The sequence below is a fragment of the Pelodiscus sinensis genome, chromosome 8 (assembly GCF_052426305.1).
Source record: "Pelodiscus sinensis isolate ZL-2025 chromosome 8, ASM5242630v1, whole genome shotgun sequence".
NCBI classification, from domain to species: Eukaryota; Metazoa; Chordata; order Testudines; family Trionychidae; genus Pelodiscus; species Pelodiscus sinensis.
In genome coordinates this window covers 16,242,145-16,267,452 of record NC_143059.1, presented here as the reverse complement: position 1 = coordinate 16,267,452, position 25,308 = coordinate 16,242,145, and the positions used below count along the sequence as shown (strand labels likewise).

Here is a 25,308-nt window from a genome sequence, read left to right as displayed (position 1 = left end):
ACGTGGCTGCAGTCTAGACGCAGGTGAAGTTTTTTCGAAAAAACCCCTGAGTCTGGACACAGCCTTAAGTCAGGAAACTTCCAGCTTCCCTAGCAGCCAGGTCCCTCCTGCTCCCCAGCTAGAGCAAGAGTGAGTCTCAGTCTCTTCCCTTCCAGGAGCCTTTATTTACATTTTGCTCAGCTGGGCCCAAAGTAGCTAGTACCTGCTGCAGCTGCTGGTTCCACAGCTCTGCTGCTCCACCTCTCTCCCGGGCTGGGTTTTAACCCTTAAAGGGCCAGTGTGGGGCAGATGCTCTGTCACACTGAGCTAGTAAAGAAATATGCTCCTTTTGGAGAGGATCTGGAAAGTATTAGGGGAATCACTGTGAAACTGAACATTAAATCTGGCAGCCAACCAAAATATCTGAAGGCCAGAACTGTGCCATATGCCATGAATCCATGAAGCGGACCTGGAGCGCCTAGTCAAAAATGGAGTCCTAATACCAGTTACCCGTAGCCCCTGGACAACCCCAATTATTCCAATATGGAAGAAAGATGGTTCTGTTTGGATTTGTGGAGATTTTAAGGTCACTGTTAACCCAGGTTGTGTGCAGAGCAATACCCTCTTCCCTGCCTCAATGACCTTTTTGTGAGCCTGGCTGGGGGCACAAAAGTTTAGCAAGACTGATCTGAGTCAAACGTATTTACAGATGCACGTTGATGAAAAGTCCCAAGAGCTGTTGACTATTATGACATATAAAGGGCTTTATCGATACCCTTTGGAATAACGTCTGTCCCACCTAGAGTTGCCAGGTGTCCAGTTTTCACCCGGACTGTCCGTTATCCAGGTCCCCCGTCCGGTTAAAAAAAAATACCAGAGATGTGAAATGTCTGGTATTTCCTGTTTCCCTTGGATGGAAGCCTGGCGGCAGGAGTGAGGAGTGCGGGGCCATTTAAAGGTGCAGTGCCCCCTTTTTTTTTAGCTTAAAAACTTTGGTATTCCCCTTTTTTTTTCTCAACAGAATTTTTTCCCTGTGGTATTTTTTTGGGGGGTGGAGAAGTGTTTGGTATTTTTTGTTAAACCATCTGGCAACCCTAGTACCATCTTTGTTCCATAGGCTATGGACCAGATCTTGTGTGGCTTGCTAGGAGTCCAGTGCTAGCTTGACAACATCCTGGTCACTGGTAGGAATGAGGAGGATCACCTTATGAACTTAGAGGCTGCCCCATAAAGACTGGGAGACTATGGCCTACGAATCCACAAAGGCAAGTGTGCATTCTTTCAGCACTCTGTTGAATAGATGGGACACATCACTGATGTTACCGGCCTTCGTAAGGCCCCTGCAAAAGTCAAGGCTATTGTGGAGGCTTCAACCTCTCAACTTCGCTCATTTCTAGGACTATTGAACTATTATGGAAAGTTTATCTCGCAGTTAGTCACACTGCTAAAACCGCTTCATGAGCTCCTTGGCCAGAACAAAGCCTGGAAGTGGACTAAGTCTGTGATGCTGCATTTAACAAGGCTAAATGTGCATTGCTAAACTCGGAGGACCTGACGTATTTTGATCCATCCTTACCTTCACAGTTGGCCTGTGATGACTCTTTCTATGGAGTGGGAGTGGTCTTGTCACACATAATGTCTTTGGGAAAAGAGAGACCACTTGCTTTTGCTTCATGCACTTTAAGCAAGACAGAAACTAACTATGTACAAATTAAGCATGCAGCATTGGGCATTGTTTTAGGGATTCGGAAATGTCATCAGTACCTGTTTGGAATATTTTTATACTTCTCACCAACCATTGACCTCTGACTGCAATTTTTGGTCTGCGTACAGGCATTATACAATTGGCTGCTAGTCGTATGCAACGATGGGTATTATGGCTTTCTGGACACACGTTTGAGATCAGATATCAGAAATCCACTCTGCATTGTAATGCAGATGGTCTCTCAAGGCTGCCTTTTCTTGTCAAACATCAAGATAATGGCATTCATCACATCACTTCAGCACTGTATCACCCATACACCAATGGATTAGCTGAAAGGTTTGTGCAGACAATGAAACAAGCTTTGAAAGCGGCTAGAGGACATTCACTCATGCAAAAGCATCTGGACACTTTCTTATTATCCTATGGGAACACACCTCATACTACAACCAAATTGTCCCTGGCCTTTCTAATGTTCCTGTGCACTTTCTCTGATCTGCTGAAACCTTCTGAACAATGACAAAAACCAGCAAGGTCAAGTCATCAGGCGTGAATACAGAGCAAAAGACCACAGATGTTGGTCACAGATGTTGCTGGACCACAGAGTCCTGGATTTTGGAAGTTCCACCTGTAATACTAATTTCATTTCCATATCAAATTTGCTCTGTTTCTGCATCAAGGTCGGGGGGTTTTTCTAGCTGCCAGCTCTGCCTTTTAGAATTCAGCAGCTTTTCAAAGCTCTTTGCCCTCTTGCTATATGTCACCTGCAGAAGAACCCGCAACTTTTGCTGTTGACAGGAGTCAGAAGAGAATCACTTTCCTATGAATGGATCAGCAGAATTAACTCTTTCCCCCACAACCTAATTTTGGTCATCAAAGGAAAACTGTCTGACTTGCAGGTACAGAATGGACAACCTCAATGCTGCCTTTTTTATAATATTCTAAAATTTAAGCTAAAGCAGCACAAAATAGGAAAGATGCCACAGCTAAGAGAAACAAAAAACACAGATACCATAAGTGATGGACACCTTTTATAGATTTTATTAATAAAAGCATCTGTAATACAGTGTAACGGGTAAGAACACCTGTATTCATTGAAAAAAAGTCTCACAATATATAATAAAACATCTTTTTCCTCTTAAATGTTTCTTTAAGACTATAATCTTATCATTCCAAGTAAGTAAATGGCCCTTATGGCTCTTCATATCATAGAACAAACAATAAATACTGACAGAAATACAGCATCATGGAGACAGGAGCAGAGACAATTGTTATAAGCTTTTGGTATGTTATGAAATGTATAAACAGATTCAGAAGTATACCAAATGAAATGTACAGAAAATTCCTTCTAGTCAGCAAAACCATTTGTGTATGACACAGAGTGCTCCTCCTGATCCAGTTAGGAAGTTACCTGGCTATCCCTGGGGGTGGGGTTTGGTCTCTAATGCAGAACTGTGCAAATGCTGCTCGCTGCTGTTTTGTAAATGGTGCCATAAGCTGAACATTTAGGCAAACATTAATGTCACAGCTGGCCAGAATGCAGGGGTCTGAGCCTCAGCTCGTGTAACCTGGCCTCGCTCCTCTGAACTCAAGCAGATTTACACAAACTGATGAGATGATCCTTCAAGTCTAGCCAGACCCCAAAGAACAAGAGCCAATAAAAAACTGTTGTGCCAGATACTAGTGATGAAGAAATGAAAGAACCAGGGGAAAGTTATCAGGAGCAGCAACAGTAGCAACCAGATCTGCATAGAAAAAAAAAGCAAAACTAGGCTTGCCACCTGACTTCAGAGGAGTGATGCTAGCAGAAAATTTTGTCCCAAGAGTTTTGTGCTACGAGTCAGTTGTCACCACTGTTACAAGCCACTATTTCTTTTCTTTTAAAACATGCCGCATTTCTACACATTTGCCTTCTGGGGACTAGCAAAAGCACAATTAAACTTTGTTTTAAGTAAGTGTTTCAAAGTCACGTTTTCCCTACTTAGCCATTCTTTGCACAGTTCTACTTCACAACAGATGCTTCTTAATTGATTTGGATAATAAAACATGTATATTGGTACCATTTGGTGCTCTGTAATCCTCATCGCTAGACTTCAGTGAATCATTTCCCATCAGTGTGAGAGTACCTCTACAAAGCAACATTATTTTGAAATAACTAGTGTTATTTTGAAATAACTTAGTCTGTGTCTACAAGGCAGGCAGTTATTTTGAAATAATGTTGAAACACTGTCAAGCTGGAAGACTTTTTACTCCGACTCCTGTAACCCTTATTGTATGAGGAGTAAGGGAACTTGGAGGAAGAGTGCTTTATTTCAAAATAAGGGCTGTGTAGATGCTCCCAGTTTCGAAATAAGCTATTTTGAAATAAGCTACGCAATTAGTGTAGTTCAATTTGCATAGCTTATTTGGAGCTAAGCCCTGCTGTACAGTCACACCCTGAGACTTTAAAAAGAAATAGCTCCAATAATTAGTACAATTGCTTTGCAGATAGATAGATAGAAATCCTAGATTTTGTTGCTATATAGGGTATGATACTCTAGTCCCTTACACCAGTTTTAGGTCAGTGGTGCTCTAGGGATGGAATGGAATGGAGGCTCAGACTCATAGGCCAAACACAGTCCTAAAGTACCATTTATGGCACTGTGCAATGCCTCACAGTATATGCCATACCTAGCTCCATCCCGTTTGAAATCTCACTTCCCTCAACTTGATAAGTGAAATTTGCTCCTCTTCTCTTTTATGAGAAATGTATCCAGAAATCAATGGAAGTAGTAATAGTTTGGAATGTTCATAGCATGGGTGGGACTGTGCCAGGCTAACCCAGGCACAATTTTCTTGAAGCCAATGGTGTCATACTGTAAATGGGCAGAAATCACAGCTAAGATTTTTAATGTAGTTGCAAGGGAATTGGTTAAACTGCCTCTAGGTGCATTTCAAAAGGATTTTCTGTGACACTGCTTTCTCTGGTTATCCTGAATATCTACTGCTGTTAGCGTCAGCCAAAGCATCTGACATAGTGTTTATCTTTTCTAGCATGGAGACAGATGGACCCAAAAGGAATACTTTGAAAGAGATGCTGAGTCTTGTACCGGCTTGCACCAAATAGTCACAGATGTAGAGAAAAGGGACTATATGATGGTGTAGGGATACAGGTGTTAAGAAGAGAATCCATGAACCCCATAGGTTCAGCCTTCTCTGGGTCAGCAGCAGATGCAATATAAGCTAGCAAAATAGTAGTCTAGGAGAGAGATGGTTATTCAGAATATGCCACATTTCTCCGGTTTGCCACCATCCTGATTTTCACGCATACCCCGTATGAGCCCAAAATATCCCTGGGGCCAATATAACGTGATGCTGTAGCAGAGTGCGCTAACCTCACAACCTCCCACATAAGAGTGTGTCTGAGAGGGAAAAGTTTTCAAGTGCCACTTTTGGCATCATCCCTGGAGTTGGAAAAAAGGTGCTATACTCAGTAGTACTGGCCAGCTGCTTTTGAACAAATCAGTGATGCAAATGAATGGTTGACCTATCTTTACCAGCTAGTGAAATGCCAGTTACAGCTGCTTTGCTGAGTTGGTACAAAGTGGCCACAGTGTACTTCAGTGCTCATCTCAGGCATACAGGCTACATCTATACTGCAGCGCTATTTCCGGTCTTTAGCTATTCCACGTCTTTTGAGCAAGCCTGTTATTTCAAAGTATAACGGGCTTGCTATTCTGACGTCTCTGTAAATCTCATTCCACGATGAGTAAGGGATGTTTTGAAATAGCTCTTTATTTTGAAATAAGTGCTGTGTAGACAGCACCAAATTTCACCTATTTCGAAATTAGCTCAAAATAAGCTATGCAATTTGCATAGCTCAGAGTGCATAGCTTATTTCAAGCTAAGGGTGCAGTGTAGACACACTCACAGAAAACCATCTTTACTTGCTCCCTTCTGACTTGTTAATTTGCTTATTTCATCCATTCAGAAATGAATAAAGAGCTTTTCTTTAACAATATTAATGAAAGAGGGTAATCTTAGGTAAGGTGCTTGTATTGCCACGCTGCAAACTACAGCACAAAACAGGTGCTTCAGATGCAAATGAGAGTAGCTTTTTAACTGTAACATAATTAGGACAGTAATGTTTTGAGCCTAAATGGAAAACTAGCCCCTAGTGCAGTCCATTATAGATGATAAAACACACCACACCAAAATGCTATGCTAGAAAGAACATTTCCCCAAGCTCTTCTAAGTAAAGGAGGTGGGTTTTTTTGTTTTTTGTTTTGTTTTGTTTTTTGTTTAAAGGCATGGTCCTGACTGATGGACCCAGCTTCCAGGAAGCTGCTTTTACTTTTTCTGTCAATTTTGTGGCTCAATTTTTACATTTCAGTCTTGTGGCTTTAATCACTAATTTTGTCTCCCTCGGGGCATGTCTACACTAGGAAATTATTTCAAAATAACTAAATTCAAAATAATAATGATTGAAATAACAAAATTGAAATAGCGTGTCCCTCTTATGGGTGAGCCTTGAAATTAGTTTGAGGCAGGCTCCCTTATTGTGGACACGCTACCTCAACTTAGAGCCTCAGGAAGCGTTGAGGATTAGTTACTTTGAATTACTCTGAGGAATAGTTATTTCAAAATAGCAGCAACGGAACATCCACACTAATGCTATTGCAAAATAAGTGTTATTCCCTGAGGGAAGCAGGAGTACAGATTTCAAAATAACTAGGCCATTATTTCAAAATAATGGGGTTGGTAGTGTGGCTGCTCTGCTTATTATTTCAAAATAAGGAGGGTGATAGAAATTAAGAAAATAAGGAGGGGTTATTTTGAAAATAACTCCCTAGTGTAGACCAGGGCAAATTCTTCACCATTTTTGGTTGCCCCACTCCTGATAGCTGAGCAATTTCCATATTTGGGCCCATCACCAACTGTTTTTGAGTGGCCCTTTTCTTTTTTTCTTCAGAAGGGATGTTTGGCTTGGAAATGGAAGAAAACATCATGACAAAGCTGTTTTACTTTAAAAAATAACCTCCCATACTGCTGTTTCTACAAGAAGGTCAATATTTTCAAGTGTGGTGTGATTTGAAGAGCCCAATTATAGGCATCTTGAGAGCTATCTTCCAGCACTGCAAAGGACAGACATGAACTGGCATTGTGGGTGAAAACCATGCCTCTTAAAAAAAAAGTCTCAAGTTGGATGCCCCCAAAATCACTGGCCTCATAGCCTACATCAGGACAATTAGCACCTTGATCATACAGTGCCGGCAGGAAACTAGTTTCTAAAAATGAGCAAAGTTAAAGTCTAGCAACTGGCACCAATATTTTATGTGAAATAATTCCATTGCAAAATATACTAGCGTGTAATACCTGTGCAAAGTAATGGGTGGTTGTAGTGGTGGAGAACTGCTTTTAATTCTTTAGGTATTGATAGGGAAGGGAAAGATGCATCACACCATGCACATCAGGCCATGCACTGCGTGGCTATGTGTTCTCCAGGCCTCACTGCTGCAGCTGCACTAGATATGAGGACTGTTGCCGGTTGTATTCCGCTTTTCGAACTTCTGTTTGAGCTCTGACACCAGGGCAATGTGGGTGCTGCTGGAGCCTCTTTTCTTCCACTGCTTGTTTATAAACTTGGGGCTGAGGGAGCCCGACACTGTGGGCACTCTCCATTCCGTGGGGTTTAGCCGGGGTGCTAACACTGGGGGAGGAGGCAGGGCTGGGGCAGTAGGTGGCAGAGAGGGCACCTGGACGTTATTGTTGCTGTTCTCATTCTGCAGACTCTGTGCGTCATCCTCAATGGCAAACTTCTCAGCAGGATTGCTGAACCGCTTGAATTTCAGCCACTCCATCCTGACCGTCCTGGGCTGATGGATCTGTCTCTTTTTTATGATCCGTCTCACCGGCATGATTTTGTTGGATCTCTTATTGCGCCAGAACATGGCAGTAGAGATCATGATTGTGATCACCACCATTATGCCCATGACACCAGCTAGCACTCCTAAGGCTTTCATGGGGTTATCTTTAGTTTGCATCAAAAAGGTGGCCATAGGCCCTTTGTGAAGAGTCTGTAAAAGAGTACAAAGAGAACACGTGACTTACTCTACGGGACAGACAGAAGTGCTAGCATTTCATTTGTCCAAAATATGTAATAATGAGGGCTGACCAACCGAAGTTGTTGTTTTTTTTGTTAAAAAATATTAACCAATTTGATTATTTTACATTTGAATTTGGCTCATTCAGATTTAATACCAACTGGCCCAAAAGAAATCTCTACAGCATTGTACTGTAACGGTGAAACACTGAAGTAGTGTTCCTGCAATAATTTGTATCAATTGTGTGAGATAGTGGCATATACAAGAGAATTAGCTCTGGAATATGCTGCTGAGCTGTTATGCTGTATATCAGAATTAATTTCAAAGAAGGAACAATATTTTTAAATCCCAGTAGAAATGTAGAATTGGGACAATCTTTTGAGAAGATCTGCACACAATACAGCTTATGGGACTGTTACAACATATGGTATTACCATAGTTTGAGGCAACTGCATTTTTGATTGTAAGGTACACAATCCGTCTCTAGCAGATCTGTGTTGCATTCTGTTTTCTAGTACTCTTTTACAGACATAACAAAACTGTTTGAGGTAATGGACCTGAGCAGAACAAGATTTTTGTTTCTAAAAACTAAATAAGAGTGACTGTACACTATATATGGCATATTAAGGACAAATGAAGGAACAGTTCATTTTGCAGCTTAGCACACTGAGTGCTTTGGAGGTCCCCGTATGATTTTTCGGATTTTGCCCTGAGGATGAAGTCTGGATCTTTTCACACTTTTCCAGTACGTGATGGTGGAGATCACCATTGTTACGGAAATGGTGGAAAGCACGCCACTCATGCAAATTCCAAATATTGTCCATGGCTGTTTCTTGAGGCCTAATACATAGGATTTTACCCTGGACTTGATCTGGAAATGTCAAAAATAAGAGAACTTGTCAACCTGCACATCTTTATAGTCCAAAAAAAAAAAAGGCATTTTTTATGAATACTCTGGAGATACAGGAGGCTTAATTTTTTATGCCTATGTATGACTTACATATTTTTCCTATATAGAAGCTAAAATAAAAATTGCCAGCTGTGTGATTTAATCCTGCATTTTGCCCATCTCTCACTAGCTTCACCACCATGAGAACTGGGGCTAATGATGACCAGGAAAGATAAATTATCCACTTGCTTAAAGCAGCTGGATTATTTCTAGCCCTCCCCCCCATCATTCATGTTCTCCCCTTGCATTGTCACATGTTCATGGGAAAGCATCACACAATGGGTAGCTTGAATTACTGGAATGATGCCCAACCCAAATCTGAGTTGCTCGGAAACCTATGCATCATTCACAAACCCATGGAACAAAAACATATCAATGTTCCCTCTAATTCTTTCCACCCACGTGTGGATTTTTTCCATGTATGTGCAGAATAATATTTGTTGAGGTGCATGTGAATGTGCACCATCAGTAGAAACACAAAACCTTGCTGTGAGCACTCTGTTAAGCAGTTGGGCAGCATCTGAATTTTTCCTGAGTGACCACACAAGTGCACATCTTACAAGGGACACTTCAAAGCTCTCCTTAATATCATTCTATAAAAAATTTTTGACCTCAGAGCACACACAAAATGAAATTCCCTTTAAAATGACCAGGAATGTCTGGGACATATTGGGAAAACATCAAGAAAATTAGCTCACACTTTAGTGTGCAAGCAGCCATATTAATCTGATATGGCAAGCTCATGTTGTTTTAATTAAAGCCAGCTATGGGAAAGGCCAAAGAAAAAACCAGGTACATCACTGTAGTATAGCTTCACTATACACAATATCAAGTATAGAACTTGGAAAACTACTATGGCTAATCCTTGTGTGCAGTATAGTTGTAAATGTGCTGGTCTCATGATATTAGAGAGATGAAGTGGATGAGGTGATATCTTTTTACTGGACCAATTCAGGAACCTGAAGAAAAGCTCTGTGTAAGCTCAAAAGGTTGTCTCTTTCCCCCAAAAAATTGGTCCAAGAAAAGATATTACTTAATCCACTTTCTCTCTCTGCTAATAATAATTACTGTTTGAGACTTGTGAAGGTAACCGAGGCCTAAACTGCCACTAGAAGCCTAATAAGAGAGGATTTGGCAGCCTATGCTACTATCACTAAAACACCTGGAGAGTACAAGAATCATCAGCACAAATATATAGACAAAGATAATAACTCAAGAACAGAAGTGGTCCTCAATGCTTTGTTTATTCTTTTCAAGATAAACCTTGTTCCAAGGCTGGGCTTCCCATTTTTCAAAATTCTTATAAACCTTTTAGCAACCTTGAAACTTTTGCCATGTTTCATCAGCCCTATAATTTTTCACAGCTCCTCACTAGCTAGTTTTCTCATTGTAACTGTGAAAATCATAGCAGTAGACATCAAAGAATCTTTGCTTGTTAAAATTGGTGTTTTAACTCCTTTGATGTGCTGTGAAAGGATTGTTAAGGACTAGCTTTCAGCCTACTTAAATGTGAGAAGACTGGGCTATGTAAACACGCAGAACAATTTACGCTTGTGAAAATACGGCAGAAGCTGCCTGGACTAGCATTATTTAAATTCTGCATATGAATATAGTTAATATGTGCAAACTGAATTGAAGATATCAAAAATACAGTGCCATACTATTGTTTAGTAATAGAAATGTATTGTTTAATATTCATATATGAAGAAATTACTGAGAAGTAATACTGTTCATACCCATTCCTCTGTGTGATCTACAAAGTATTAAAAAGCTGGTCAGTTTTCATTGGGCAATTCATTTCATGTACCGTATAACAACTAGTGGCTGTCTCATGTTCAATAATCATATCTGAACTACACTGGGCTAAGGCCAAAATGTTCAAACTCCAGGGCCTAAATGCATCGTAAGTTCCTCTTGGGGTTATGTAGCTCCACACTAATCCCAAGGTGGGCCTGTATATTAATCACAAAAATGGGGTCAAAGTGCTTATGCAAATCAGCCCCTCATAACAGATTATGTAAGTGATAAAAACCTAACTGCTACAATTATGCCACTTTGACTGACTGAGAATTCCAGTTCAGAATATTTTTACATGTTGTTTCATACATGTATCCCGTGAATTTCCTGACACTGGGAAAATGATTCTGCTTTGTGTGAAAATGATAAAATGCATATTATTTTCAATATGAACACCTGAAAAATCCATCTTCTTGTGTATACTTTAAATCATACAAATTATGAAGACCATAACAAATACATACTAGCCAAATTGGATTAAAGCAGCAATGTTATAGTTTTGGCATAAAGCATGCTATTCTAAATATAAATGCTCTGAATAGGCCAAACTTAGTGAGATAGAAGACAGCTTAAGGGAACTGAATTCTGAATTTTCCAACATGAACAGTTGTGTATTTGAATTTAATAATGATTTGAAATAGTAAAAAAGGCTCAAATGGAATTATTTAAGATCAGTGCTGCGCTAGACAGAATACAGAAAGAAGACATACTGTACTCCGGTAGATGATAAAGAAGGTAGTTTGATCCCTTTTGTTGTACCTAGTGGAATACTGACAGAGTACATTCTTAATTTAACACCCCAAACTGCTGTCCTTTTATAAGGCAAAAGACAAATAATCTTCTGTTTGGAGGAAATATACTTTCCCACAATTAATTTTTATCATATATTCTAGTTTTCTAATTACTGATGGAATTTCTTTTATCCTCAGTTGATAAACAAAAAGGAAACTCTAACCCAGTCGTTATTTCTACCTGTTGGGAAATCAACAATTTTTAATGAGTTAAAACCATCTTTCAGTGGGTCACTGGTTCATACATTACAGAACCGTTATGTAAAACATTTATTCCATTTTCATCACCTAGTCCTTTCCAGAAAACATCTGGCATAACACATATCCCTTATCAACCACCCAGTTTTTTTTATAACATACTTTTCTGTAGATATTTTTATTCTTTTTAGGGGCATTTTACATGGACACCTCTATTCCAGAGACTTGGAGATGCTGTGGATAATTAGATACAGCCCAGCACTCAATCAGATAAAAATTCCTGAGGACAGGTCACTCACACGATAAGAACCAGAGGTCTGGGCCTTACAATTTAAACACACTATTTGCTAATATAAAGATTCTGGGACAATAGTTTATATGCAAATAAATAGAATTCAAGGCTATGTTAATGTTTAGTCAATCTAAGCAATTACATCTTTAACCTGTATCCGTTTGGAACAGCTCTGTTCTGCGAACACAGATAGTGCTGGCTAATCTATTTATTCAGACAGTACAGAGATGAGCTTAAGCAGCAAAATTTACATCCAGACTTCCTCATGGTAAATCAGGTGAACTGTTGGAAAGATGGAAGTGCTTCAGGGATCAGCATTGAACTCTTACTTTGCAGTACATTGGTGTATGCAGTTTACAGATGATACAATTCAATGCAGTGATGAGAAAGAAAGTCCAGCAGAGGATTTTTGATAAATGGAAAAATGTATTAAAGGGACACCGGCTCAGACCAAGTAAAGGAAAACCAGAATATATGGGTATGTTAATTCAATATTGTGAACACTGAAGAATTATCCATGAAACCAGATGAGCAGACAACATCGGAAACACAAAGTATCCAGAAGTATCGATTCCCGAATCTGGGCCAATGGAGGACAAAATTAGAACTAAGTTAATAAATGCCTGGCTCAAATGGAGACAGATAAGTTGTGCAGTCTGCGGCAGTAGGATATGGGAAAGTTTAAAAGGGAAAGCCTATAAAAATGGTGATTCTTACATTTTTAACATAAGACAGACAGTTGGGCAAGAAAGGAAAAATAAGAGCCAATGATCTGTTCCACAGAAATGCAAATATTAAGATGGATGGATGGTGTAAGCAAAAATATCATGTAAGAAATGTGTATTTTAGGGTGTGTCAACACAGTACAGTTATTTTAAAATAACTAATGCTATTTAGAAATAACAATGTGAATGTCTACATAGCAATTCTGTAATTTTGAAATAACTGACAACTTATTTAAAAAATCTGTAGATCTCATTCCACGAGGAATAATGCTTATTCCAGAATAGTGTGGATGCTCCACAGCTGCTATTTCAAAATAGCTCCTCCCATCGCCTTTCAAAGTAATTACTCCCCAGTGCCTCCTGGGGCTCTAATTCAAGCTAGCACGTCCACATTAGGGAAGCCTGCCTTGGAGTAATATTGAATCTTCCATGTAGTGTAGATGTTCCAAAATAACTTATTTCAAAATAAGTGTGCTGTGGAGACGTTCCCCGAGAGACATGCCCTAAGTAACATCCAGAAAGGAAAAAATGAGGGAACATGTAATTTCAGAGTGTTTGGTCTTGTTAAGGAAAGTCCTAACAACTGAGTGGGTAAGAGAGTCCAACAGATTAAGACTGAAGGAAAAAGAGCCCAACCCAAGAAGAAATGGTGGAATGTTATAAACAAAGACATGTTAGCATGAGGAGAGACAGAGGATATAGCTTTGAACAAAGCTCTTTGGAGGAGGAGGACTCAGAGTGGATGACATTTGATGCGATGAACACATGAAGAAAGAAGAAATAGTCGGTATGTGTATTTTTTCCTTTGTTGTTCCTATACTAAGCAACTTCCAGTGTCATGCCACAGAATTGATTTTGACAAACACACATCATTAATGGGACTCATTTCAGGTCATGTACTACAGGTAGAGTGTGTCTAGACTACATGGCTCTGTCGACGGAGCCATGTAGATGAGTTTACTAGACATAGCAAAATGAAGCGGCGATTTAAGTAATCGCTGCTTCATTTACATCAAAATGGCCACTGCGCTGTGCCGATCAGCTGATTGTCGGCACAGCACAGTAATCTAGACGGGGATCAGCTGACCCCAGCACCCTTTGTCATCAGATCATTTATGTCTCGTGAAGATATTTCTAAAGGACAATCTTAGATAAATGGACTTTTCCCAAGGTAAGGTCAATCCAGGTAAGAGAAATTCTGTCATATCACTTGGTGTTCATTGGTTGCTAACTTCACTTTACATTTATGGAAACTGGTTTTAAGAACTTCTAAGTGAATACTGATACTATAAATATCTAGTTATTGTGGCAGGTTATCGCTTTCCCATATCATCCTGCTGTTAAAAAAATTCTCAACTCTCCGTGTAAAAATGTTTCCATTTTAATTGCTACATTATTCCACTCTGTCTCGTCTCTCATGCCTAATGTATATGCTTATCTTCTGTATTTTTACATATTATCCAGAAATACAGACGATGATGTTCTGTCATCATCATCATCATCATCATCATCTATATTTCAGAAGTCTAAATAAATGGTCAAGCTTCTGAGTGTCCAAATATACCACTGATTTTAGGACTTCAGCCCAGTCCTCCATAGGACTGTGTCCAGATAGCTCCATAACCTTGTAGCATTCCAGTGAAGTCAATGGGGTTCTGTTGTATCCACATGGAACACCCTACCCTATAGAGCTGGAGCCATAGGTGCCTAGCTTCAGTCTCTCACATTTGAAAATATTGACCCTAAAGAATATATTTTAAGCAGGACATATGGGTGGTGGGGGGTAGAATGGCTTCTTCAGCATGTTTCTTATTCTGTCAAGCAAGGATAGGAGATAAAGAAAAGCATTGGGCACCGATCAATACCAATTTCCATAAAACCAAACTCAGTTAAATTAAACAGCTTCCTGGCTTTTTTTTATTGCTGTTTTATTCCAAGAGCAAAAGGTCTTTTTGATGTGCTATACTGACACACTTAGCCTGGAGACATCTGTCACGAAGGGCACAGCCTTGTGCTAATTGCAATGGTAAATGTTAATCAGAAAAATATGCCTCTTTAATTACTCAGTGTGATTACTCAGTGTGATTAATCTCTGCATCCAAAATGGAGTAGTTAACAAAATCACCCAGCATATAGGGCTTTAGCCAATAGAGATGGTGCATACACAGAGGAGAGAGAAAAGATACATTTACCTATAGTCTGAGTGTGGGTGGTATATGGTCCTAACAAATGACTGTTTCCTTCGCATGGTTAGGATCAATCTATCTAGAACAGATTTTAGAGACTATACAGACTTCTTTTTCTACTAGATATGGCCTCAGGCAAAAGAGAGATAACCCAGATGGACTCTTTAAAGTGTTAACAGGACAGTAATTTAATACTGATTAGCAGAGGTGGTAATAAAGACAGATATTGAGAATCCATCCACAGCAGATTTTTGTACTTGGAAATTGAATCTCCTTCCACAGGCTGGATTTCAGAGTATTTTTTGCACGTAATTCTGATCACCAATGAAAAATTACAAGAGATGTAAGAACAGATCAACCGCTGTTCAAAGATTTTTCTGTAGGGCATGCTACAATTCTAATTTTGCAGCTCCTAACTGAGTGAGTTAATTAGTTCACTATATTCCACTTTATAAAGTCCATGAATGCAGTGCCTGAGGGATGGAACACTGAAAATTGTTCTCTCTGGCGCTGGGCTGAATGGAGGATATACAACATCAGCAGGTGGCTAGCAGGGCGCCATTAATGTAGAAAAAACAGGTGGAAGAGTTGTTCTTCAAGCCTGGTGATTATGTCGTTGTGGTCAGTGAAGTGGCAGTGCATTAACTTTTTGATTTGCCGTAGCATGGGAAAGAGAAGGCAGAGAAAGGAATACATGTGTCTGAAAGGTGTTGATGTCTTAGAGCCGGCCCAAAATGCATGAGCACATGCAGGATATAGAAATACACAGGGGAACATCCCTTAATCTCCCCATTTCTCCTCCACAAAATTCCCCACTAGGGAACTCTGGGAGCAGTAGAGGACACTTGCAGGACTCTTCTGTTGGCCTGCATTGAGCCCAGTGGAGAAAAAAGCTGGTGGCAGGTCTTCTTTTTCTCTAGGAGGATCAGGGGAACAGGAAGTGGCAAGTGAACTCTCCACCCCCCTCTGTACCTTGGGAGAGGAGGGGAACCTTGCTGAGGGACGGATATTTTCTACAGGTGGCAAGAGGCGGGCAGGATGCTCCCACATTCTGGGTATGTCTACACTAGCTCGGTAGTTCGAGCTAGGTAGGCAAATGAGGGCAACCGGAGTTGCAAATGAAGCCCGGGATTTAAATATCCTGGGCTTCATTTGCATCTTCCTGGGCGCCACCATTTTTAAATCCCCCTTAGTCCTAACTCTGTGCACGTGGCTACACGCGGCATGGAGTAGGTAGTTTGAATTAGGATCTCTAATTCAAACTACCGTTACTCCTCGTTCCACGAGTTAGGAATCTAACTCATCATTTTTACAGAGACAGCAGAAGCCTTTTATCTATCAGAAGATGGATAACAATGAGTGGGGATCAGAACACGCACACGAGGAGCATCACATCACCCCAAGTAACTGTAATTACCAGAACATGAGGGAGAAAAAAAGAGAGAGTGAAAAGGAGAGAGAATCTAATAGTTTGAACTTTGGTTGTCTTTTGGACCAAACAAAGAGAAAGCCAGATACTGTTAATAAGAAGAGATTTGCACTTATGCCCTGTAGCTGTGGTCCAGACAGAGAAAGCCTCTTTTGCTTCAAAGCCTGTTTGCACCACTCTGATAGCTCCTTTAAAATTGCAGTTCAGTGTAAAAGGGGTTTTGTGTAAATAAAAATCAGGCTTGAAGTGTGCTTTAATCTATAAACAAGTTGGAGTGAAAGGACACTGCCAACAAATGCATAATATATATATATATATATATATATATATATATATATATATATATATATATATATATATTATATTTTGTTTTAATTACTAACAACATTGATGATGATTAAAATACACAAACACTAATTGATTTTTAAGCATGAACTATGTATAATTTACTTTTGCATTTCACTTTTGTGGAACAATGCAATTAGATTGGACAATTTCTCTTTTATCTCCGGTCAAATACCATTTGCTGGTTCTCCTATTCTGAGGATCATTTTGCTGCAGGTGTTTGCTTACTTTTTAGAATGCTATTGATACTGAATTGTTTTTTAAGCTCAAGAAAATTTTTTAGTCATAGTAAATCCACCCAGGTATGCCTCTGGGGGTATGTCTACACTACCCTCCTAGTTCGAACTAGGAGGGTAATGTAGGCATACCGCACTTGCAAATGAAGCCCGGGATTTGAATTTCCCGGGCTTCATTTGCAAGTGCGGTATGCCTACATTACCCCGCTAGTTCGAACTAGCGGGGTAGTGTAGACATACCCAGATAGACTATGGATTTTAACATATATTTATAAAGCTCAAATGTAGTGTCTAATAATTCTTAGGAAAAGTCCTTCAAATGAGCATCTCTGATCTCGAAGGATACGTCTACACAGTGCAGCTATTTTGGGATACCGAGGTATCCCGGAATAGCTACCCTGCATCTTAACAAGCCACCTGTTATTTCGAAATATTTTTCAAAATATTTTTTTAAATAACGGGCGTGCTATTTCGGCATCCCTGTAACCCTTGTTCCACGAGAGATAAGGGATGTCTTGAAAAAACGTGTTACAGGCAGTCCCCGAGTTACGCGGTTCCGACTTATGTCGGAGCCGCAGTTATGAACGGGGTTTGCTCCGCATCTCCCTGGTCTGCTGGAGACCAGCAGACCAGGGAGACGGGGAGCAAAGCCTCTGAGGACACCGGCAGCGGGACAGCCACGGCGCGTCTGGGCTGTCCCGCTGCCCACGTGCTCCGCGGCTTTGCTCCGCGTCTCCCTGGTCTGCTGGTCTGCTCCTTGGAGGAGCTGGGAGAACATTCCATGTGTTCTTTGCCTTCTTGAGAACCTTCTGTGCATTCACCCCTGTCTTTTACCCACACTGAGATCATGACGGTTACTACACCCAGGCTATGTCTCCACTGCACAGTTATTTCGGAATAAGTTATGCAGGAATAGTATTCTGAAATAGTTTATTTTGAAATAGCACATCTACACTGCAGGGAAGCCTCAAAATTAATCTGAGGCAGGCTTCCCAAATGTAGATGCTATCTTGATTTAGAGCCCTAGGAGGAATAACTTAGAATGGCCCTGGTGAGGGGCTATTTCAAAATAGCAGCAGTGGAGAGTCTACACACGCCTTATTTCAAAATAGCTATTTTGGAATAGTAATTGTTCTTCATAGAATGAGGTTTGCAGAAATAGAAATAAGCCGTCCGTTATTTCAAAATTATTTTGAAATAACAGAATTGCTGTGTAAATGCTCACATTGCTATTTCAGAATTACAGCCGTTATTATAATAATGCTGTTGTGTAGACACCCCTTAGAGGCCATGCTGCTGTCACAAGGGAGAGAAATGGGTGACAGTTAGTCTTTGACCTGATAGCTCCTGCAACTGCAATTCTGATCATCTGCTCTCCAAAGCAGTGAATGATTTTTTGGCCCTATTTCCTGTCATCTCTCTTAATTGACACCTTAGAAATTCCGTAGTCAGACTGAAGTTTGGTCTCAGGGGCACATTAGTCCTTAATTATCTGACACCAGATGAAGGAAACTAATCTCTCAGCCAGATTCTAGCCCCTCTCTCACCACCTGAGCCTCAGAGTATTCAAGATGTGGCCATAACATGCGTTTATATTGCCTCTACATAAATCCATGGTATGCCCATTTCTTGACTACTGCATGGAGATTTGGTTGCCCCATCTCAAAAAAGACCATATTGGAATTGGAAAAGGCTCATCAACTCTTAAAATCTTAAACAGAGCTCTTTAGAAAGGGTGTGAGAGGAAACTCCTCTTTGGTTCCACCCAGGCATCTCCCAAGGCTGGTCACTTTAAAAAAATACATCTGCTTACCTCTTCTGTGATATCAATCTTCAGGACTGCTGTTGTGCTAAATGAAGGGGAGCCCCGGTCTTTGGCCTGAATGACCACAGACCATACACAGTCTTTGTTCTTGGTGATGTTGTGAATGATATCCAGGGATCTGATATAGGACTTCAGCTTTATTTCTCCAGTGCTTTGGTCTATATCAAATACATTGGCTGGATCTGCTTGCATAATGGAATAGTCTACAATGTTGTTGGGTTCTTCAGCATCTTGATCGATAGCCTGTTCAGGAGAAATGTGGAAAAGAGACACGGATTGCTGATGAATGCAGGGGATGAGAGAATGTAAATGTTCCTGGGCATGTATTTGCACACATTTGGGACAGTCAAAGTATCTGCTGTGAGATTACTGAGGTATTACTGTACGACCTTTGATGACAAAATTAGCAGTCCTTTTGTTTGGACAATATTTAGTTGAGATTAATGTCAACAAGAAAGTCGGACTATAACATCCCCATTGACCTATGGTTATAAACTATTTGCTTTATAGTAGCAGTCATCTTGTACTAATTGAATGTGTATTTCCCCACAGCTTGACTAGAAGGAACAGTTGACTCTTCGAGGTGAAGTTGACAGAAAACAATTGGACAGGGAGCTAGCTCTGCACACTACCAACCTACATTTGCTTTTTGTTATTATGCTTCAGTGTTTACTTTTGCTTAGCATATGTATATTCTTGCCCTCAGACTTGATAATGTAGGTTTGCTAACTTTACACGAGATCTGAATTTCTTTTCCTATTCCACATCAGAGAGTTATACACATTACTAGATAGTCCTCTCATTACAGAGCCAAGGTAACAACATGGACAGATGAAAATGTCCCCACACAGACTTGCCAAAGACTTGTCCTTTGTTTTGAAGGGTGGCCTGGTCTCAGTCCCCCATGCACATTTATGCACTCCTTTGCATATGTGCCAATGTGATGGTGATAGACTAATTGTAAATCGAGCACTGTACACTACACTATGTGCAAACTGATAGTTTTAACTTGGGTCTACTATTTTTACAGGATTTTATTTCTTCTGGTGCGTTTCCCCCATTGAACAATGTGTAAAATAGTATCAATCCATGTTTTATAGCTCTGTTCTACACTGCCACACCCAAAAGGCAAACAAAAAACTAGAGGGAAATACATGTGCTTTGTTCACCCTTCTCCCATGTGTACACGTGTAGGATGTTCAAAGCACTTGGTGTGTGCTAACTCTGCATCCACTGAAGTCTCATACGTTATTTCATCCCTCACCTCTATTTTCACTGGTGATCCAATGATCATAGTCTTTTCCTGGATGTTCTCATTGAACTCTGGAGAGTGATCATTGACATCTAGCACAGTGATAAACACCTCAGCCAAGCTATACTTCCCTTCTGTGTCTTCTGCTTTCACATAGAAGTTGTACTTTGCAGTGACTTCAGCATCTAATGTGGCCCATGGCTGAGTATAAATAATTCCTGTTGATGGATGGATCAGAAATCTGGGGGAGATGCACAGTAAAACAAAAATATTGAAAAAACAACAAGGAGTCCTGGGAGAGACTAAAAGCATGTCTACACTACAGAGGTTTTTTTTTCTAACAACTCCCCTTATTTCAAAATAGCAAAGCAAGTGTCCACACTTACATGAGATCGTCAGTGTTCTTGCGGAAATTCAAGAGGCCAGTGTAGACAGCTGGCAAGTTTTTCCGCAAAAGCAGATGATTTTGCGGAAAAACTTGCCAGTCTAGACACAGCCCAGATGAGTTGGAGTGGAAATACAGAGGTAGGGATGTATATAAGAACAACAAAAGAAATTACTTGTCAAGTGTAGGACCAATGTTAATGAAGATAATCAAGTCAGCATTTGATATGGAGATGTGAATATCAGGAGGGGAAATTGCCTTTGTAATGCATTAACCAGTGAAGATCCTTATTCAGTCCTAAATTGATTGTATTGAATTTGCAAATAAATTCTAGTTCAGCGTCTCCTTTTGGAATTAGGGTTTAAAGTTCTTTTGCAGAAGGATGGCAACTTTCAAATCCATCAATGAAGGTCCAGCGCGATGCAAATGTCAGGCTGTGGATGCTCCTATCCTAGTTCAGGTCACTGAACTGCCGAGCTCAGATGCTGGGACCCAGAACATTTGAAAGTTCAAGTGAATTCACATCTTGTCTTGTTGGTTCTGCATCATCTCAGTGGTGTCACGAGGCTCACACCAAAGGCTCAGCAGTCCATTTGACACACACACAGACCCCCTAAAGAAGCAGCTGAGGTTTTCCTCTGACTCTGGGAAAACTTGTGTGGCACAAAGCAGGCATAGACCCCTATTTAATAGACTCCTAGAGCTGAAAGAGACCTCAGGAGGACATCGACTCCAGACCCCTGCCCAAGGCAGGACCTGCCTCACAATTCAGGGTTGGTGCATCCAGGCTGGGCAGGGCTTTGTTGGGGGAGGTTGTGGAAGGGCTCACACCAGACACAGAAAAGGACTGGGCCAGTCCTCTTCACACCAGACACAGTGAAGAGGAGAACTAGGAACAGCTAGAGGCAGTACAGTTCATTTATGGGAGAAGGCAGATGAATGTTTAAAGTTGTGGGTAGCGGTATAATGCTGGAATTGATGCCTTTATTATGGAGAGCCTTTATTTGAGATCTCTCCTGTTCTAAGAACAGACCTAAAACCTGACAGATCCCAGATCACTGACCCTACATATTTTGTGCTTGTCCTTTGTGTTTTGAGCAGCACAGAGTTATTACTAGGTACTGTTCTTTTGTTCTTTTTGTCTTTGCCCTTTCAGTTGCATTTCTTAGAAGCTTTTGTACTTGTGAACTGTTCAGTGTGATGGCATTTCCCCAAAGGTGCTCTCTTTGTGTAAAAATATTACAGAACTGCATGTTTATTCAGCTTTATAAGTATTAGATCGTGTCTTGAATAAAATAAGATTGATTGACACCAGCTGAATAGCAGAGAATAGTGTGTTGCATACAATATTTGTCTCTTAGTGGTTCGGAATGGGTATGCTAAGCCCCCTCTACACCCCTCTATGACGTACAATGCAATTGTGTCCTCCAAAAATGAATCCCTGTTTCATGAATTGGATGGTTGCAAGTGTTCAGAATTATCTATAGAGTTCAGTTCTATGCATTAATTACTGAGCAACTGTCAAGAGAGATGGGCAAAAGACTGAATTTCTCTTAAAGATGCCAACATCCTGTCTTTTAAAAGGACTCGGTCGGTTGAGGTCCCAAATGCAGATTTTGTAAAAGGGAAAGGTTTTAAATGCAAAATGAAATAAAGCATTTGTGTGCATTCCAATTTTGAGCTTAATATATAATTATTATAAAATTGGCATTGTAATTATCTATGAGCATGAGTTGTTTGTGCTCTGTAATTACCTACAAGCCCCAATGAAGACTGAGAGCTTACTGTGCTGCAGGCTGTGCAAATCTACTGAAAGAGACAGTTCCTTTGCTGAAGTGCTTACAATCTAAAATGACAAGAACTATAAAAGGCAGTTTTATTATCCACGTTTTATAAATGGGGAACTTTAATTTTAGTTAAAGTGCTTTAGCACCCTGATTAGGCCTCACTTGTATTGCTGGAAGACAGCGTTATACCGTGTGATGGTGTAGATAAACCGAGGGTGCGTCTACATAGTGGCACTAGCTTGAAACAAGCTATGCAATTTGAGCGACACAAATTGTGGTGCTTATTTTGAGCTTATTTAGAAATAGACCGCTATTCTGGCAAGACCCTCCATCCTCATGGAACAAGGTTTATTGGGATGTCGGAATAGCAAGCCTGTTATTTTGATTGAATTTTGAAATAATGGACATGCTGTTAAAACGTGGAAAACACTATTTCGGGATGCCGGACGTATCCGGAAATAGCGCCGCTGTCTAGATGTACCTCCCAGACTGGATAACCAGGGGCTAAGGAGCTAGTCTTGGCTCAGCCAGCCTCACCTGGCCACACCTTCAAGCGATGCACAGGCTGAAGGAAGAGCTTTGAAAGCAGAACCGAACATCTCACTTGCTGGCTGACGAGGGAAAAGGGCAGATCTTCAACCCTCAACCCCTGAGGAAAGGGTTGACTGAAGGCGGGAGTTTCCCAGACAACTACTGTCTGTTAGCCTAGGCCTGAGGGAAGGGAAGGCCAGATCTGGAGCCATGCTGAGGTGGAGTCACTCCCCTCTGTCCTTTACTAACATTGTTTATTTGCGTAAATTACCCTTGTTTTTTGTTCACCAACTATCCTGGAAGGCAGAGACTTTGAAATCATAGAATCATAGAATCATAGGACTGGACGGGACCTCGAGAGGTCATCAAGTCCAGCCCCCCGCCCTCAAGGCAAGACCAAGCTCTGTCTACACCATCCCTGACAGATGTCTATCTAACCTGCTCTTAAATATCTCCAGAGAGGGAGAGTCCACCACCTCCCTTGGCAATTTATTCCAATATTTGACCACCCTGACAGTTAGGAATTTTTTCCTAATGTCCAATCTAAACCTCCCCTGTTGCACTTTAAGCCCATTACTCCTTGTCCTGTCCTCAGTAACCAAGAGGAACAAATTTTCTCCTTCCTCCTTGTGACACCCTTTTAGATATTTGAAAACCGCTATCATGTCCCCCCTTAATCTTCTTTTATCCAAACTAAACAAGCCCAGTTCATGAAGCCTGGCTTCATAGGTCATGTTCTCTAGACCTTTAATCATTCTTGTCGCTCTTCACTGTACCCTTTCCAATTTCTCCACATCTTTCTTGAAATGTGACGCCCAGAACTGGACACAGTACTCCAGCTGAGGCCTAACTAGTGCAGAGTAGAGCGGCAGAATGACTTCACGAGTTTTGCTTACAACACACCTGTTGATACAACCTAGAATCATATTTGCTTTTTTTGCAGCAGCGTCACACTGTTGACTCATATTCAACTTGTGGTCCACTATGACCCCTAGATCCCTTTCCGCCATGCTCCTTCCTAGACAGTCGCTTCCCATCTTGTATGTATGGAACTGATTGTTCCTTCCTAAGTGGAGCACTTTGCATTTCTCTTTATTAAATGAACTAGCCAGAGGGCCAAGACACAGGAAGAGGCAGGCCACTGCCCAGGCAGTGTGGCCTTTGTCAGGAGACCCCAGTGGGCAGAGTGTATCTACACTGCCACACTCTGCCATGAGAAGGCGCCAGTGGTAAGCTGATCCCTTCACATACCAATATTGCTATTCCTGTTTGGTGGGGGGATAAGCTATTACAGTAAAATGCACCTTTATACCTGTGTGAGTGCATCCTTGCTAGGAGTTGTACTATTTTAACTGTTTTGGCAGAAACACCACAGCCCTAACTGAAAGAGTTGCAGGTAGCCGAGGCTTAAGCAATGTGCCCAAGCTCATCCTGGAAGTCTGTGGCAGAGCTGAAAATTGAACCCAGACACCCAAGTCTCTGGTTTGCTTTAATCAGAAAACTTCCATATTCAGGAAAAGAAACACCCTCCCCCACTCCAACAACCTCATTTCCCTGTTTATAGTCTATTTTAGCTTTAGGAGTGTGAAAATCAGAATAAATTTGCACATACAACATTTCTTTTTTTCAAGCCTTCAGAAGCTTTTGGGCACCAGCTGTTACATTTTAAACTTATTAGGTCTGAATGCATGGGGTGACCTTTGCTTGCTTGCTTCTACCCAATTAACAGCTTGCTTAAGGATTTTGCGAGAAGCTCAGAATAAGCCATGACTTAGAAGCTCCTGTGTGTGCCTTCCTTGTTTGGCTTTTTCCCAATAAACCCCTGCAATACTGGATTTTGACTATCATGATTAGTGTTCTACTCAAAGTGGGGAGCAGAGCCTTAAAACCAGGTGGGCAATTTACAGAAAAGGATAAAAAATTGTTGGGAGTCTGGACAACGTATGCAGCTGCAAATTTTTGTCTCCATCCTCTTAAGTCATAAGCAGCAGCGTGAGAGATGAGTAGGGGCTCCAGACAATTATTATGTTTGCAATAACTGGGGTGGGGTAGGAGAAGATGAATTTGGAGCTCATTTTCATCTCTCCTACAACAGGAAGGAGGAGGTAGGTATCTATTAGGAACCTGGGAATATCTTGTTCCCTTCTTCCATATCCTGCTGCTACTAGGTTAGATGCAAGCAACGGTTCTAATGTCCAGTGGTATCAGCCATCAGTGCCTGAAGTGCTCCCAATGTCAGACCTCAGAGAATTTGTGGGAATATGTAGATATGGTTTCCATGATGTTTGGTCTTTTCTGTACATTGGGCTAAGTGTTGAAATGGTGCCATTTTGCAGCGAAACGAAGGCATTGGAGGGTGATATCCACTGGCCTTTTACAATAACCACTGCAAACAAACTATTTTTTGAAATGATCGTTTGAACAGTTTGTGTGCATTCTCATGTTAGCTGCGTTATGTGTCTTTGGTGGATGAAACGCCATAGTTTCTCCACTTACTGGGACAACAACACTGCAGAGATCAATCTCCTGAGATTAAATTTAGCGGGTCTAGTAAGGACTTGCTAAATCAACCACTGTCAACTCGATACTCCACTGGGTCATGAGGCGTAAGGCAAGTCGATGGGAGAGTTTCTATGCTAATCACATAGATGAAGTTATATATCTTAGTTCAACTTTGTCCCCTAGCGTAGACCTAGCCTCATAAAACAGAAAAAAATATTTCAACCAAAACAACTTTTGAAAGACATAATGGTGAATGCCCCTTCCTCGCAATAATCTCAACATGCATTAATCTGAGATGCTAGCAGTTGTCCTAG

General features: G+C 40.8%; 1 protein-coding gene across 2 annotated transcripts in view; it reads right to left on the bottom strand.

Annotated features, from left to right (window-relative positions):
- Nucleotides 1-2,714: 2,714 nt before the first annotated feature.
- Nucleotides 2,715-25,308, bottom strand: part of CDHR1 (cadherin related family member 1) — a 62,745-nt gene continuing 40,151 nt past the window's right edge. Inside the window, exons 15-17 of one of the 2 annotated variants that reach the window (XM_025189622.3) lie at nt 19,802-20,030; nt 18,526-18,780; nt 2,715-7,737 (exon numbers count right to left, since the gene is read on the bottom strand). In XM_025189622.3, the coding sequence (XP_025045407.2) occupies nt 7,186-7,737; nt 18,526-18,780; nt 19,802-20,030 (1,036 nt within the window). In that variant the 3' untranslated portion in view covers nt 2,715-7,185. Of the gene's footprint in view, nt 8,636-18,525; nt 18,781-19,801; nt 20,031-25,308 lie in introns of both variants that reach the window. The other variant, XM_075934805.2, reaches the window with a different exon arrangement.